We start from the raw sequence: 18,503 nt of genomic DNA on the forward strand, positions 1-18,503 counted from the left end.
GTGTATTTATTTGTCATAAAGTCACATTAGACCTTCAGGTGCTTGGTTTGCCACCCCATCCCCCACACCCCAGGAAAAAAGAGAGGAGGAAAAAAAAAGATGAAAGAGGGAAAACTACCAGATGGTTCATCTGACTCCACGCGCTTATTGCAAGATCCTACAACTGCCAGTCTTCATTTCCACGTTGGAGCTTGCCTCCCCCAAGGCTCCTTAATTAACCACCTCATGTCCACACCGTCCACACAGGGGCTTCTGACTCAGTTTTGTGGGTGCGTTGCAAGAGGTACCACACTTTGCACCTTCCTCCACTCAGGCCCTTATTCTTTCTGTACTTGACTCCTCAAATGTTCTTGGCATCCTTTCCCTGAGACAAATCATTCTACCAGGCTCTGTGCCTGCAAGAGTGTATTCCACAGTGCTGGCTGCCCCCCAGCCTCTGGTGAGAAAGCAGTTCCAACACTGTGAACCCAGCGCTGTGTGACTTTAGACTGGGCTTGAGGGAAAAAGAGAAAGAGTTAGTCGCTCAGTTGCATCCAACTCTTTGCGACCCCATGAACTGTATTGCCAGGCTCCTCTGTCCGTTGAATTCTTCAGGCCAGAATCCTGGAGTGGTTGCCATTTGTTTTGCTTCTTTGCATTGTTTGCGTCTTCCTGATTTTAACATAACTTAACTAACTAATTCTAAAGAGGCCAAAGATTCAGAAAGAAAAAGAACATTAGCATCTTAGGGAATGACTTTATGAGGACAGGACTCTCTTTTGTATCTGAAGGTATATTCATAATATTAATACTAGACTTCTTTACGTAGAGCAGGAGAGAAACTTTTTCATTCCCTTCTGCATTATTTAGTGCAGTGGTTTCTTTTTTCCCTATCTTTTTCGTTTTCTTCTTCTTTTTAAATAGCAGAACCCTTTAAAAAAATATGTTTTTATACATAGAGAGCCCCAGTACACAAATAGCTAAGAAATGTAGTATTTTATCAATGTGAGTGTATGAATCCCGTTTTGTAACTTTTATTACAAGTGCTCTCGAGGGGAATACAAGCGAACCTGCTGGGAGTTTGCACTGTGTTCACATTTGGCATCCATTAGAGTTGAGTCTGTAAAAGTTGTATTTCATGATGGCTTTAAAATATTTATTGAGAACACGGAGGAGTTGGGGGAAACCAGACTGGAAAGCACGGATCCAAAGTGACCTCAAGGAAGTCTGGTCGTTGGACTAAGATGCTTGGATGTTTGGAGGGAAAAAAGTCTCCATGCCTCTGCTCTGAAAATGGCCGTCACCTACACGCACCTGGCAGGCTGTGCGTGCCCTCAGCCCGACCTGCCTGCCCCCGTCTCTGGCTTGCAGACCATGGCCACCGCCTGGGCACAGCAGCTGCTCCACGTGTGCGGAGGAGCCTAGGGACAGCTACCATCCCCTCCCCGGCTACCCTGGTGTAGCTGTCAGGGTCAGTCCTATGACGGGGCTCCTCCCATCCCCTTATCCCTCACAGCATGATTGCGTTCCTAATTCCCTTTTAAATTCTGATTAGAAAGCGGTTTGAATGGAAATTAGTTTATGAGCCACCATCTATGAATAGTATCATTCCTGAGAATTTGCTCATAGCCCTGGTGCTCATCCCCTGGGTTATCATAATCTTTTATTAGCAGGACATCATAAAACTATAAAATGCAAACTCCCTCCGCACTTCACACCCATCTACCATAAAACTACGATTTGAAGAGGCAATGCATCTATCAGACACATCGTTTTAACAATCATTGACAAAGCAAAACGTGCTGTTCTTTCTAATCATGTCTCTAATTGCAGTTATGAAGAAAATCTCTCTTGCTTTCTCAAGAAGGAACAGAGTTGCCCTTATTAGATAGTCATAGAGATTACCTCTGTGTTTTTTAAAATTGTATGTTATATATATAAAATTTATATTATAAATATATAAGTATATAATATATAAAATAAAATATATAATATATAAATATAATTATATATATATAATTTATACAATTTTTAAAAACACAGATGTATATATATATATGGCTTCCCAGGTGGCACAGTGGTAAAGAATCCGCCTGCCAATTCAGAAGACACAAGAAACCGAGGTTCCATCCCTGGGTCGGGAAGATCCCCGGAGAAGGAAATGGCAAACACTGCAGTATTGTTGCCTGGGAAGTCTCATGGACAGAGGAGCCAAGCAGGCTACAGTCCATGGGGTCACAACAGTCAGACATAGCTGAGTGACTGCACACAGGTTGTGTGTTTGTGGCTGATTGGGTTGCAATATATGCACACAGCCAGCCACAAACACCCTCACGAAAGTGCCTGAACACTACTTTTTCCATCGAATGCACTTGATTTCCTGAAGCCTGGGGCTGACCTGAACAGCCCTGAGCAGTGACAGTGTTTATCACTGATGTTCAAAAGCTAAAGAAAGCTCAATTCTGGCCAGTTGTCTCTGAACGTGGGCACTTTCCTAGAACATTGAGAAGCTTCTAGTTCCATCTTCCTCAGTCTGTAATGGAGCTGATGGGAGACAGTTGTTCAGAGCAGACTTCCATCTCTAGTTTTCCTTTTTAACTCTTTTTCACCCCATCTTTTTCTTGTATAACTTGCTTCTCGCTTTAGCAATAAACAGCACAGTATTCCAGCAGATTTAAGGAGCCTCCAGGATCCTCCTCCTCTGGCCGTGAGGCTTCGTTGTCTAGGAGCACAGCCAGCAGCCGTGTGCCTCTGCATTCCTTACCCACGCTTCTGGGCCTCCGTGTTCACCTGCAGGCTGTGCTGTGCCAGGGCCGTGCCCCTGAGCCACTCTGGGCACCTGCGGGCTTGGCAGAGCCTGGATTCAAGTTGTGAAATACAGGACCTCACCGTGGGTATTGGCACAGAGAACGCACAGGGCTCTCGTGGTAGGAAAGAAAAAGGACGTGATGCCTTTTCCCAAGATTCCAATGCATTTTCTTGGCCCCCTGTCCTTTATATTCACAGGGATGCAAGTTGTTCGGAACTACAAGCCTCTTTGAGGTGCTCCTTGAATGCAAACCCCATGTCTTTGGTCTGGGGCACAGCGTGTGTGTATGAGGAAGCCCTGGGACGCAGCCCAGGCTGTCAGCATCTGGTTACAGGTCATCACAGGATCACACATAGGCGTGGCTTCTCAATTCGCATTGGAATGACCTGCAGTGACCCTGGAACAAGCTTTCTGAGAGTCCCTTCGTAAGGTGTCTTTGGAGGCTGGATTTTCATATCAGTGGAGCTGGTAAATGAAAGTTATAAGACTTTGTCTCTGTTTCCAGGCAAATAAGGGCCTTATGTTCTGCAAGACTCCAAAGTGTCTATTCTCATGTTAAAACATCCAGAGAAATGTACATGACCCTTTGACAGAAAGTTAGCCAAAAATCCAGAGAAGGAAATCACAACATTCCCTTAAATGTATTAGTGTTTCAAGGCCTTCTAAGGCCTTGAAATATTAGAAATGGTATAGTTAACCAGTTGAAATTTGTTAAATTTTCATATTATTTTTCCCAGAGGACTGATATGTAGGCCCAGTAGCCTTGAACCTTCATCCTCAGGACACCCTGCATCTTATCTTTAAATCAGATCAGTTATGAAATAAATGTATTCAGCCAAGTATTTAAAAGTAAATCCTTTCTCACCATCCAAGGTTTTTATTAACTCAGTAACTTATCAGAGGAACTCAGACTTTGCATTTGAATCACTTGGATTGTTTTGTTTTGTTTTGTTTTCTAATTCAGAAGTCTAGGCCAGTTTCCAAGACAATTAAATCGTAATCTCCAGGGGGTGGATCTAGATACATATATTTTATTTTAATTTTATTTATTTATTTTTAAAGGAGCAGTTTATGGGATCTTTGTTCTCTGAGCAGGGATCAGATTTGTGCCCCCCTGCAGTGGAAGGATGGAGTCTTAACCACTGGACCACCAGGGTTATCATATATTTTAAAACTCCTCAGATAATTGTAAAAATTATCAAAAAATCAGAAAATTCTGATTTTGAGACCCACCTGTAATTTATTATGGGTGGTGATAGGAGTAGGAAAGAAATAATGAGTCAAATCTAACGTTTTTGGATTCAGGTGCCCAGGTTTTGCGTGTCTTTGGTCTGTAAGACTTTAGGAAGGCTGGAATTAATCACTCGTTGATTTATCCATTCTTCTGCAATATTCACTGAGTGTTGGTATGTGCCAAGCACTGGATTTTTCACACTGATTTGAAACTAACTCATTTCTCCTTTGGATTAAAGACAACCAAGCCTTGGTTGGAACTGCTGGAGTTATTCCAGACGTGAACAAACCGCTCAGTCCTTTGTTCGTTCAGGGCCTTGTAGAGGCTGACTGTGGGAGAGTGAGAAGAAAGTCTCTTCCTTGTAAATGGATTCTTATCTCAAGAAATTCTATTCCATGTCTAACTGACAAACTTACCCACGCAAAAGAGCCTGTTGAAGCATGACTTGTAATCCAGGTTTCTGTGTAGCAAGCGGAATCCTGGAGAACACTGCATATTGGCTTAGAATCAAGCTTTGTGGGATCATACATCCTTCAATATACTTTGCTCATTTTAATTTTAGATTCATTGATTGTTAGAGTTGGAAAGAACCTGAGGGAGTCTCCTGTTTGCCTAGTTAATTTCCAGAGGAGGAAACTAAGACTCTGGAAAAGAATGGAATCGACATATGGCCCCCTTGAGACAGAGCCAGGCTAGCTGGTGGCCCTCCCATGGCAGCGTGATAGTCTGCAGCCCTGCCTCCTGACATAAGGCTCCACTCTGTGCTCCCTGCCTTGTGCTAAGGATGTGCAAGATGCTTTTTTAAAACTAAGATCAGCAGTGCGCAAGATTTTAATTGGTGTTTGTTTTTAAGGATTCAAAGCAAAACTCATTTCAAAATGAGAGAATATCACATGTGATCCTTCAGTTCAATCCAGTTGCTCAGTGGTGTCCGACTCTTTGTGACCCCATGGACTGCAGCACGCCAAGCTTCCCTGTCCATCACCAACTCCTGGAGCTTGCTCAGACTCATGTCCATCGAGTCAGTGATGCCATCCGACCATCTCATCCTCTATTGTCCCCTTCTCCTCCAATCTTTCCTAGCATTAGGGTCTTTTCAGATGAGTCAGTTCTTCGCCTCAAGTGGCCAAAGGATTGGAGTTTCAGCTTCAGCATCAGTCCTTCCAATGAATATTCAGGACTGATTTCCTTTAGGATGGACTGGTTGGATCTCCTTGCTGTCCAAGGAGCTCGCAAGAGTCTTCTCCAACACCACAGTTCAAAAGCTTCAATTCTTTGGTGCTCAGCTTTCCTTATAGTCCCAACTCTCACATCCATACATGACTTGGAAAAACCATAGCTTGGACTAGACAGCCTTTTGTTGGCAAAGTAATGTCTCAGCTTTTTAATATGCTGTCTAGGTTGGTCGTGGCTTTTCTTACAAGGAGCAAGAGTCTTAATTTCATGGCTGCTGTCACCATCTGCAGTGATTTTGGAGCCCCCCAAAATAAAATCTGTCACTGTTTCCATTGTTTCCCCATCTATTTGCCATTAAGTGATGGGGACAGATGCCATGATCTTAGTCTGGATGTTGAGTTTTAAGCCAGCTTTTTCACTGTCCTCTTTCAGTTTCACCAAGAGGCTCTTTAGTTCTTCATTTTCTCCCGTAAGTGTGGTGTCATCTGCCTATCTGAGGTTATTGATATTTCTCCCGGCAATCTTGATTCCAGCTTGTGCTTCATCCAGTCCAGCATTTCTCATGATATACTCTGCATATAAGTTAAATAAGTAGGATGACAGTATACAGCCTTGACGTACTCCTTTCCCAATTTGGAACCAATCTGTTCCATGTCTGATTCTAACTGTTGCTTCTTGACCTGCATACAGATTTCTCAGCAGGCAGGTAAGGTGGTCTGGTGTTCCCATCTCTTGAATGATTTTCCACAGTTTGTTGTGGTCCATGCAGTCAAAGGCTTTGGCATAGTCAATAAAGCAGAAGTAGATGTTTTTTGAACTCTCTTGCTTTTTCAGTGATCCAGCGGATGTTGGCAATTTGATCTCTGGTTCCTGTGCCTTTTCTAAATCCAGCTTGAACATCTGGAAGGTCACGGTTCACGTACTGTTGAAGTCTGGCTTTTTTGAGCATTACTTTGCTAGTGTATGAGATGAGTGCATTTGTACAATAGTTTGAGCATTCTTTGGCATTGCCTTTCTTTGGGATTAGAATGAAAACAGACCTTTTCCAGTCCTGTGACCATTGCTGAATTTTCCAAATTTGCCGGCATATTGAGGGCAGCATCGTCTTTTAGGATTTGAAATAGCTCAACTGGAATTCCATCACCTCCACTTGCTTTGTTTGTTGTGATGCTTCCTAAGGCCCACTTGATTTTGCATTCCAGTATGTCTGGCTCTAGGTGAGTGTTCACACCATCGTGATTATCTGGCTCATGAGTATCTTTTTTGTATAGTTCTTCTGTGTATTCTTGCCACCTGTTCTTAATATCTTCTGCTTCTGTTAGGTCCACACCATTTCTGTCCTTTATTGTGCCCATCTTTGCATGATATGTTCCCTTGGTATCTTTAATTCTCTTGAAGAGATCTCTAGTCTTTCCCATTCTATTATTTTCCTCTCTTTCTTTGCCTTGATCCCTGAGGAGGGCTTTCTTATCTCTCCTGGCTGTTCTTTGGAACTCTGCATTCAAATGGATTTATCTTTCCTTTCCTCCTTTGCCTTTAGCTTCTCTTCTCTTCACAGCCATTCGTAAGGCCTCCTCAGACAACCATTTTGCCTTTTTGCGTTTCTTTCTCTTGGTGATGGTCTTAATCACTGCCTCCTGTACAGTGTCATGAACCTCCATCCATAGTTCTTCAGGCACTCTGTCTATCAGATCTAATCCCTTGAATCTATTTGTCACTTCTACTGTATAATCGTAAGGGATTTGATTTAGGTTATACCTGAATGGTCTAGTGGTTTTCCTTACTTTCTTCAATTAAATCTGAATTTGGCAATAAGGAGTTCATAATCTGAGCCACAGTCAGCTCCCAGTCTCATTTTTGCTAACTGTATAAAGCTTCTCCCTCTTTGGCTGCAAAAAATATAATCAGTCTAATTTCAGTATTGACCATCTGGTGATGTCCATGTGTAGAGTCTTCTCTTGTGTTGTTGGAAGAGGGTGTTTGCTATGATGAATGTGTTCTCTTGGCAAAACTCTGTTAGCCTTTGCCCTGATTCATTTTGTACTCCAAGGCCAAATTTACCTGTTACTTGAGGTATCTCTTGACTTCCTACTTTTGCATTCCAGGACATCATTTTTGGGTGTTAGTTCTAGGTACTTAATCCTTAAAAAGACAACAAAAGTGGCTTGCATTCTTAAGATGTTCTTGATTTAGGTACTAGTCTTTTGCTCCTTTTGTCTTGTTGATTACAGCCCCATCTGCTGGCTGCAAAGAAAGATGATTCAAAGCTTTTTGGAATTCTAGTCTTTCCTGGGGTGGCCTATATTCTTAATAGACAGGATCTCTCCATGTTTATCTAATATCATAGATACACGTATGTGTGATAATTTTACCACTATACATGTATATATATGTGTGTGTATATAGAGGTAGATAATGAGACCACATAATTAGTGTTCATTTAAGAAATGAAGAAATCAAGTCAGAAAGTTATTTCAAGTCATTTAATGACTTGTCCAAAATCTTGCAGTTAGATGTGTCAGAGCTGAGACCCATAGTATGTCTTGATTGCTTGAGCATTTAAACTAATCAATATGTGTTTCTTTGTGTCCAGCATTATGGATTCATTTTGGTGAAGCAGCTGTTGATGATTTTGATCAAGAGCCTTTTAAAAAGTACCTCTTAGTAAAAATCTGGCAATACAACAATCCATTGACTTTTGTACTTGGGTTCAGTAAGCGAATCAGGCCCTCATGCCCTAAAGAATGTATTATATATAATGAATTAACCTTCTCTCCTATGCAACTAGTATGGTGCCGTCCTTGAAAGAATTGAGAAAATAGTCACTCAAATCATTCCTCTCTGTTCTGTTTAGATAAAGAAACTCAATTAACAAAAACTGGAGGGTGAACATATCCTCCCATCTTAGCCCACTTTTGGAGGTACTCACCAGTTTAACTGTATCCTTCTAGACTTTTATTCTCTGCATATAAAACCATTTAATATATACATGGATATTCATAGAAACAGATGGATGCAATGCAGTGTGTACAACAACCGGTGATGAAAAAACTGGGGTAGTCCAGAGGTGAGGGACTCAGTCCTACAAAAGGTAAGGAATAGCAAGGGATTCACAGTGGAGGTGCTGTAAAATGGGTCTCAGAGGGTGAATAGTTTAGTGAGAAGATTTGAGAGGGGTGAGCACACCTGCATGGCCAGAGAAGAAGGTGTGCACTGGTGTTTGAGGGCTGCCTGGGTCCAGTAAAGTTCTGGCAGCCCTGGAGGGTGAGTTGGGATGCGTGTGTGAGCACCAAGCAACATGGTACCTCGTAGGTCATGTCAAGTCATTTGGACTTTGTTCTGAACTAGGGGGAGCCATTGATGAATTTCAGTCACTTTGGTCAGTATATTCTATATTGTGGAATGATGGCTCTTTAAGCAGCATGGAGAATGGTTAGAAAGAGAGCAAGACCAGAGGGAAAATGGAAGAACAATTCAGTGGTTGTAAAGTGGGAGTGATCATCTATAAAATAGGAATAATAATACGTGCTTTATGGAGTTGTTTTGAAAATGAAATGCGATAACATCTGTGAATGTGCCTGTTAAGTTCTAAAAAGGAAAGGTATTATTTTTTTAAGGCCATCTGGCAAATATTTCAGCTCTATCACTTGCCCTTGTGACTTGACAATATCCTGATTTTCTCAACAGTATTTCCTGTATTGCTTATGTATGTGCTCAGTCACTTCAGTCGTGTCCAATTCTTTGTGACCCCATGAACTGTAGCCTGCCAGGCTCCTCTGTCCACAGGGTTCTTCTCCAGGCAAGAATACTGGAGTGGGTAGCCATTCCCTTCTCCAAGGAATCTGCCCGACCCGGGGATCGGACCTGTGTCTCCTGAGGCTCCTGCATTGCAGGCGAGTTCTTTACCACTGAGCCACTGTATTGTTTATAATGAGAGAAAAAAAATGACCCAAGAAAGGAGGAAATTATTTTGTTTATTAAAAAAAGAAAACATACTCTTTGCTTAGACAAGCAAGAGTGGTTGCCAACATGTCAGAATGTTCAGATATTTTTGAGGCTATTTGCGATGCCAGAGAATTGTAGCATCTTTTTTTTGTGAATGAAATTTAAGTTTTCTGGATTGTTTAAAAAAAGTTAAGAGTCATGGGGAGTGAAAGACCTAGTCCTTTAGGTCTTTGCTTGAGAGGGGCCTGCGTTTCCCCTGAGAAAGAGCTTTCTTGGACTGGACTGTTAGCCCAGAAGTGCTTAAGGGAGGAGGAGGAGGACAGGAAACTGGTTGCTGCTCATTGACGTAACTTCCATCTTCACACCTGTGCTGAGATCCATTCCTCCACCATCTTTGTTCTGCCTTCACTAGTAAACACCTTGTCTCATGTCCCCTTCTGATTACATTTACTTCCATCTCTTATTCTCCTGTGGCCTCTTCAACTTGAGTAGAGAAGTGACCTTTTCCAAAGACCACACAAAGGAAAGATGTTTTGTTGCCTTTGCTTCTGATAATCTTCTCAGTGTTCATAATTGCTGCTGTGGTTCCCTGTCCCCCTCAAGATCAGGGAAAAGAGGGTGAGAAAAAGCAAAAAAAAAAAAAAAAACAAAACCAAAAGGATTTTCACTTCTCTCCTCTTCTTTTTAGTGTTTTTCTAACCTCCCTCATTTTATGTGGAGTTCAGAATGTGTGGCTCCTTGAAGTGTTGGAGAACTAGACCAGAGGGAGAAATGATGTCACTATCATATCATAGGAGCGTGTGTAGTCAATAGGATGCTTGTCCTTTGGGTCCTGGTGTTCTCTCCAGCTTGGGGGCTTGGAATGGGGCCTGCTTGTGCATTTGGCAAATTTTTTGCATGAATTAACTTTAAAATGTTTTCCTGGCTCTTCCTGGGGTTTTCTTGCTTGGCTGTCAGTTACCATGCAGGCAGAACTCTGCAACAGTGTCCGTATGCTGTTTTCCCATTCAGCTTTTCTCTCCCTCTCTCTGCCTGGGCCCGTTTTCCTCTGTTCACCTCCTCTATCCATTAGTGGAGATTTATGGAGATTTTAGTGTGAAAGTGAAAGTTGCTCAGTCGTGTCTGACTCTTTGCGACCCCATGGACTATACAGTCCATGGAATTCTCCAGGCCAGAACACTGGAGTGGGTAGCCTTTCCCTTCTCCGGGGAATTGTCCCAACCCAGGGATCGAACCCAGGTCTCCCGCATTGCAGGCGGATTCTTTACCAGCTGAGCCACCAGGGAAGCCCGATTTTAGTGTAGATTACTATTTAAACCATTTCCCCTCTGTATGTAGATGTGCCATCCAGTGCTTACTTTGGGCCTGGTAGGCAAGTGATTAAAATTAAGTGAGGTTCTTTTCATCACAGAGCTGTTTTTAGTGACATTATTCTTTTGAATTATGCACAGTTTAGAAAGGATTGCTCTTTGGGGGGTGAACATTCCCTATGTATGAAGGTTCCTTGGCCCTGTTTTAGAGAGACTGAGTGCTGACCTAGGGATGTAGCTATGCAAGGATCACAGAACTTTGGTTTTCCATTTGCTTGTAGATGAGGTGCCCCACCTCTTTCCTGTCCACTTTCTTCCCCCTTCTGATGACACTAGCAGATGTAGGCTGGTTGAAGGCTCTTCCTAGTTATAATTTCTGGACTCCTAACTGTTCCTTCTGCTTCTGAATAGCTCTCCCTCTGGCTCACTTTGACCCACTGGGATTTTGTCTGTCAGGATGTTTATAACCAAGTATCTTGAGAGCTTCCAGTAGATTTCAGGAGAGTAATATACATCTCTACCTCACTGCCTCCTGAGGTAGATATTATATTGTTAGTTATGAAACTTAATACTTTAACTTTAGGTGTTATGATTTTATACAGACAACTCAGAATTTTTGAGAATATCTTTGATATTCTCATTATAAGTTAGTTAACATGAAGTTATAGCATAAGTGCTTAAACAGGGGCTTAGGAGTTAGAATCTTGGCAAATCCATTACTAGTTGTATGACTTTGGAATGCTTTCTTAGCCTCTTGGGGGTCTTACTTTAAGTTTAGTTTTAGTTTAGTTTTCTTTTAAAAATAGGGAGACTGATAGCTACTTTGTAGGGTTGCTATATTAAATGAAATCCTTAAAAATACTTACTATAGTTTTGACATATAGTTAACACTCAAAACATGGTATATATAAAACATATGTAAGTGGGGCCTAAAGAAAGTTATAAAATTAATTCACTTGATTTAGATGTGTTACATCCCAGGGGACTAAGGAAATTGCATTTATCTCAAGAATCCCAGTTGAAATATCTGAGAAAACAACATAAGAGATATTGGCAAATCTTCCAAATATGAAAAAGATGGACGATGAGATGTATAGACAGGAACGTTTGACTCCAGTGCACAGCAAAGTTCTGAGACAATAAGTGAGGCCTATGGATTATAATCATTTAGTAAAGACTGTAGTGGTTGCTAGGAGTCACCACAGGCTTACCAAGAACAATTCTTCCCAAATACCCATTTCCCTTTCAAATAGTATTATGTGTTATGTAAAGTGAGGAATACCATTTCAGCAAAGAATCATAATTGTCCACTTATGGCTAGTACAGTAAAATAAATGGGCTAAAATTGCTGGCTTTGCAACTCAGCAGCCATCAAAGCCAGCTGATGAATGTCTTGGTTTTCTTGATGGGGTCTCTGGTGGAATACCATGGAGTTCCGGCTTGTAACTTGCCCACTTAAGAGTTTAGGAATTTGGATGAAGACATAGGGAATGCGTGTGTCCCTACAAAACATGCAGATGGCCCAAAGTGGAGAGGGGTCATAAATATAATAGAAGAGAGAATCAAACTCCAGAATATTTCTGGTCGTCTGAAGCATCACATGGAACCCAAAAGACTGAGTTTAATGAAGCTAAGTTCAAAAAGTCAAGCCAGAGTAAGAGAGGAGATCTTATTTGGTAGAAGTTCTGGCAAAAATGATCTGGTCATTTAACTGACCCTAAACTTTATATTATTTTATTCATTCAAGAAGCATGTACTGAAAGTATTAATACTACCTGTCATGTTCTTTTCTCAGCACTGGGGAGACAGTAATGAACAAAATAGTCAAAAATCCCTGCCTTCATGGAGCTTATATTCTTTAGATGCCAACAGTCATGCAGCTACCTTAAAAAATGTACCTAAGGTTAAGCTTTATCTGCAAAATGTTAATATCCAGCTCAGCATAGTTAATAGCTCTACCCTATTATTTAATATCTTATTCTTGGTGCTGTATCTTGCACTGGGATCATTACTTTCAGTTCAGAATACCCTGCTCTGAACAAACGAAGCAAAACAAAACAAACAGAAGTGACAGTAACACAATGGAAGGAATAGGATTCATTTTGGAAGAGAACTGAAGGATGATAAGAAGAGTGAACTTCGTAGGGAAATTGTATCCCACAAATATTTGCAGGATATATGAGAAGAGCTTCTATGATGTGTGAGCTTGTTCTGTGTTGGCCCCAGGAGACAGTACTAGTTATAAAGAAGATGATTTCTGGTAAATATGAGAAAGATTGCCTGTGAGGTATCCTGGATGCAGCTGGACGCCCAGCGGTGTGTGTGAGCTCCAAGAGGGCTGAGGTACCTCTTGTGATTCCTAGTTGTGTGGTTAGTACATGGTGAGCACCCAGAGATGTGTGGATGGATATTCACACGGCATTTTGTAGGGACAATCTGGCTATGAAACAGTGTTTAAAATCTTCAGTTCTGTTTTCCTTAAGGAATCTGAGGGTGGAAGAAAGTACCCAGAGAACAGCTGTGGGGGACTAGGCTGTAATCTTTTGTCACATTGTAACATTTACCAGTGAATTAAACCACTTTTCTTGAGACATTTAAAAGACCATTTTAGAATTTCTTGGAAATTTAAAAAAATATTTATTTGACTCTGCTGGATCTTATTACTGTATGCGGGATCTAGTTCCCTGACCAGGGATGGAACCCAGGTCCTCTGCATTGGGAGTGTGGAGTCTTTAGCCACTGGATCACCAGGGAGGTCCTGAAACTTATGATATGCTTCTTGATACATTATCCTACCCAACTTAGCCACCATCTTTTTTTTTTTTTTTTTTTTGAGGCCTTCACTATAATTCCAACCCAGGGCCTTGCTTTCTCTGAATTTAACAACAGTTATGCAGTGCATAGCATTTAGTTCTTCCCTCATTGCTTCATGGGTCTCTCCATCAAGGTGATAAGATTTTTGAGGGCAAAACTTTATTTTATTCTTTTCTTATATTCTCCCAGACACAGAGCAGAAAGTCAGAAAGTGATGATTGATTGATTGATTGATTGATTGATTCATCAAAGGGAGAGTCAGTAGCTGTACCGTTTGAGCCACTGTAAGAACTCATGTAAGGCATAGCAAGTTAAATAGACTTTAATTTCTCTATGCCTTGCATCCAAAGAAGGGACTTATATTTTTAATTTTTTAAAGTCTCCTACTTTGGCTGAGCAGGTGCTTTGTATATAGTTGAATCTGTATTAATGGCTGCAGTCCAGGGTTCAAATTGTCTTCTTGGCCGAACCTCTGAGGGGAGCTAAGATTCTAGGTACAACCCCCAAGCCCAGTTTGGAGACTCATTGATTGTGATTCATCTACTTGAGTGGCCAGATCTAGCATCTACTTACATTTGTATTTCAGATAAACTGCAGTGCAGTATTTGGGGCACATTTATATTTTAAAAGTAGTCATTGTTTATCTAGAATTGAATGTAACTGAGTGTCCTGTGTTTTATCTGGCAGTTCTCCATATAAACCCCATTCCTTTCACATTCCCATAAGTCTAAGCTCTTAATTAACTCCCAAGTAAACTTCACTGAAAGAAAATATTTGTGCCTATGTGATCGATTCCAATGGCAATTTTTTTAGTCAGAAAAGGGGAAAATCCATGTACTCTGTACTGTTTTTGTCACGTGTACTGTCTTTTTTCACATGTGTCCAATTCCAATGGCAATTTTTTTAGTCAGAAAAGGGGAAAATCCATGTACTCTGTACTGTTTTTGTCACGTGTACTGTCTTTTTTCACATGTGTCCAATAATGATAATTCCACAAACATCTGGGCTGTCAGGGGTGCCAGGTTACTCTCTCATGGTTTCCTTGGTGGAATAGTTTACTTGGTTCATATGATATGTTGCTGATATTAGTTTGCTCGGGGACCACAGAAGCCACTGCTAGCAAATAATTAGGTTCTCTGCCTTGGAATCAGATGAAATGTGAATTTGGGATAATCTGTCTTCTCACTTCCTACACATCAACTGCATTGACTGATAAGAGCTGCAGTGATCAAAGCAAAGCATAGCCTCTCTCAGTTAATTCTTTTGTTCTCTTTTGTCTGCTCAAAAGGAAGATCATATTCGGGTTTGTTCTATCTTATAAATTTCTTTTGAGGAGTAGACATTTCACACTTAGGAAAATTGCATTCATTTTCCATAAATAAATAATGACTTGTTGTTTAGGAGCAAAGCAGCTCTATGCTATCAAGCAGCTCTGTGCTAGGTACTAAGGGGAAGCAGAATCAGTAGGATGTCGTGCCTATTTTCAGGGATTCACAGGAATCTGCCTATTCAATGCTTGCTTTTAAGTGGCTCGGCAGTCATCTCAAAGAAGAAGTTTGTGATAAGAGCTAATTAGCTCATAATGAAATGATTCTTCTCTCAAACTTTTTAAATAAACACCAAGTCGTACGTTCCGAGCAGAAGCTATTCCTAATCGGTGGCTTGAAGGGCAAGAATTAGACTGTTTTCTTCTCTTTTAGTTCTATCGTTAGGACTTTACTGATCCTATTGTGGTCTGCAGACCAGCAGCAGCAGCATCTCCTGGGAGCTTGTTAGAAATGCCAGGCTCTCAGGCCCTGCCCAGAATCCACTGAATCAGAATGTGCAGTGGGACCAGAATCCCCAGAGACTCATGTGTGCCCTTTGAGAAGCCCTGTCATAATACAGAATTCCTCCACCTCCCCTTGTGCAGACTGATCATCTGTGAATCTTGTTAAAACAGGTTCTTGGGCTCCAGCCTCGGAGATTCTGATTCTGTCTGAGGAGAATTTGCATTTCTCACCATCTCCCAGGAGATGCTGGTGCTGCCTGTCTTGGGGAAGCATCGGTCTCGTTTGCTTGCTCAACTGCCCTTTGAGGGTGGGTGACTAGAACCCCAATGAGGTGGTCCATCTAGTTTTCCATTACTTACCCTGGAGTCAGAAACCTGAAGGTGAATCTGATCCCTGCAGCATCCAGCCTGTTGCGGGGATGAATTTGCTTACAATGGGCTGTTCAGGTCAGTCTGTGATGGCCATTGGGAGGCTGCAAAAGAGGGAGCAAGTAAATGCTCCTTGGAGGCTCAGCCTTCCCTAGTGGGCCCGGCAAGATAATAGGATTTTGGCCCATTCCTGGGATTCTTGTGAATAAATGCTAGAGAGGTAGGGTGTACAGAGAAGCAGTGATGGTTATCCTGTATTGCTACAAGATCAGATACAGAGCCTCCAGAGAGAAGAGCAGAGAGCATGGAAGATGAATCGGGGGAAAAAGACTGGGGAAAAGATGTAGAGGCATCTTAAAATGTCACTATAGTGTTTAGATTCTGTCTTAGAACTTTTTGCTATTACGACATGTGTGTTTTTTTTTTTTTTTAAGATAGCATGTCTCTTTGTACTTACATGTCTCATTGTACTTATTCCATGTGTGCACTATTTTTTTCTTTCAGAATTAAGCATGAGAACATCGTGGCCCTGGAAGACATCTATGAAAGCCCAAATCACTTGTACTTGGTCATGCAGCTGTAAGTACTGTGTTTGTTTGTTTGCAGACCAGGGGTTGCAAACTCAGATGCCTAAATGGCCAGGTTGTGAAACAAACTAATGGAATGGGTCAGTAAGACCCCAGCGGGTGGTGGGAACTGTGGGACACTGGATTTAAGAATGTGTCTGTCTAAGGACAGTGACCTTGAGACCTCACTTGCTCTGGTCTGCAGCTGCTGGATCAGGCTGAAAATCTATAGTTCTCAAAATGGAATCCAGTGCTACTGTTGCAGGGTCACTCTATTTAGGATGTCTCTTGTAAATTTTTTTTAAGCATGGGTTTTTAAAAAATTATTTTTATTTGTTTATTGTTCCCATATGACTTGCAAGATCTTAGTTCCCCAACCAGGGATTGAACCCATGCCCCCTGCAGCGGCTTCTTAATCACTGGACCTCCAGGGAAATTCTTCTTTTGCTTTTTAATGTGCGAGGTCCAAATGTTGCTTCCTGGAAGCACTTCATGGTCCCGCTGGGAAGTACACACTGCTTCTGTCTCCAGGAGAAACTCCCCGCCTTGTCTTCATTTCTGAGGAGCTGGGGGGTAGCAGCAGATGGCAGCTCTGTGTTCTGTCCCTTCCCTTCTCAACTTCTGCTGCTGGCAGATGAAAGTGCATGAGATTCATGCCAGTCACAAGAGACATATAATTGGAGTCAGACTAAGCCATTAACATAGCCCCCCTTTAGAATATTTCTGCATTCCAGTAACTCTGGAGCCTAACAGAAGGTAGAAGAAATAAGAAAGCTGAATATCTAGGTAGAGACCACTTAAACATTTGTTTTTTTAAAATGTGAGATGAAATTAGCCTCCCCACTTGCACAAATGCTTTCTTCTAAGTGATATAATTCGTAGGAGTATCCTAGGATTAAATTTGTTAGCATTAAGTGATGGAAACTGGATCAGAGTGCTACATTTTCACCACGACTTGAGCAAATTCTGGAACACTGTGCTATTGAGCTTAATGACCAAAGGGGATTTTTGTTGAAGGTCAAAATATATAAATTTTGTTACTTATTAACGATTTTCAGACTTTGGATTTCCAAAGGTAGAAGATTTGAGGGTCAGGCTAACAGTTTTTTTTATCGATTTTCCTTTTCCTTATGAATGTTTAAACAGTGTATTAACTTGGAATCATATTAACATGCAAACAGCTGTTCATCAATGCATTTGTTTAATATTTCATTATTTTAAAGTATTTTTAGTAGATTATGAGATTTTTGTACAGATACCTCTAAAAGTGTCCTAGGTTGGAAGCATGTGGGTGTTTTGACAAATGACAGTCCGAGATGGTGACGAGCAGTCTTACAGGTTTGTGTGGTGGCGTCTGCCATACAGTAGGCAGTGACTGCTGGTTCCATGTTGAATTTTCAGTATCCTAAGTGTGGTCTTTCCTAGTTCTGTGCTATTCTGTTTGTTTTATAATTTAGCACATTTCTAGTTCTCCCCAAGTCTCATGTGCTTCCTAGAAGCTCATGTAACTTTGTTTTATACAGAATCACCTCTTAAAGAAGCAAGTGAATCACCTTTCCACCAAATACTGACTGCCCTGTAGGAAAAATAGGACATTTTGGTGACAAGAAAAAGCCCCATAAAATATCCGTAGTATATTGAAATGTGTGCTTTTTTATTGGTGATACCAAAAACCCCCAAAGTATTGATACTTGAATCCAAAACTATATGTATTCACATGCTTTAAGTTCTCTGTTTATGGTAATGCCACCAAATAAGTGGAAAGCACCCCAAATGTATGTGTCTCAGCTCTGCCTCTTAATAGCTGGGTGTATTTTGGCAAATAACGGGGCCTTCCTCCATCTTAGTTTCCTTACTGGAAAAAAATTTACATAATAATATATTTACATAGAGGGCTATAGTAAGTACTGAGTGAGAAAAATGTGTGAGAAATAGTCTGTCATAAATAATAGGTCCTCAATGCAGACTAATTTCTTTATGGAATTATGTCATTTTATCAGTTTGTCTCTGCAGATGGTCTTTAATTTTATGAGATAAAGTTCAAGTACATTTGAATTCTGCCTTTCTAAGCAGCTTGATTATATACTTAGGAGCAGAAGCGTATGTAAAGGTAGGCTGTCAGGAGAGCATGAAAGTGTTCACATTGGGACAAACTTTGAAACATTTCTCTTACTATTTTGTTATTGTCAGTGTGTAAATCTTCCATTGTCTTTGTTGAATTTATTCTGAAATATTTTCTCTTTTCAATCCTCTTGTTTGTTTCATTTTTCCATTGACTCGCTGCTATTATATATATAGTATATATAATTGTATAAAAATACAATTGATTTTTGTTCATTAACCTACAACTTTGCTAGATTGTAGTAGTAGTTTTGTGGATTCCTTAATGTTTTCTATCTACACAGTCATGTCATCTGCAATCCACATTAATTCTGGTTGGTCCCCGGAGGAATTGTATTTGGTAAAATGTTGGTAGTTTAGTCCTAAATATTAAGTGTATTTTAATGTTGTAATTATATTCCTTTAAAGT

General features: G+C 40.9%; 1 protein-coding gene across 3 annotated transcripts in view; it reads left to right on the top strand.

Annotated features, from left to right (window-relative positions):
• CAMK1D (calcium/calmodulin dependent protein kinase ID) overlaps positions 1–18,503 on the top strand; it is a 387,831-nt gene that overhangs the window by 213,655 nt on the left and 155,673 nt on the right. For all 3 annotated transcript variants that reach the window (XM_043883877.1, XM_043883876.1, XM_043883878.1), the window contains exon 3: positions 15,912–15,986. In XM_043883877.1, the coding sequence (XP_043739812.1) occupies positions 15,912–15,986 (75 nt within the window). The remainder of the gene's footprint in view (positions 1–15,911; positions 15,987–18,503) is intronic.

This window comes from Cervus elaphus, chromosome 23 (genome assembly GCF_910594005.1).
Source record: "Cervus elaphus chromosome 23, mCerEla1.1, whole genome shotgun sequence".
Lineage (NCBI taxonomy): Eukaryota > Metazoa > Chordata > Mammalia > Artiodactyla > Cervidae > Cervus > Cervus elaphus.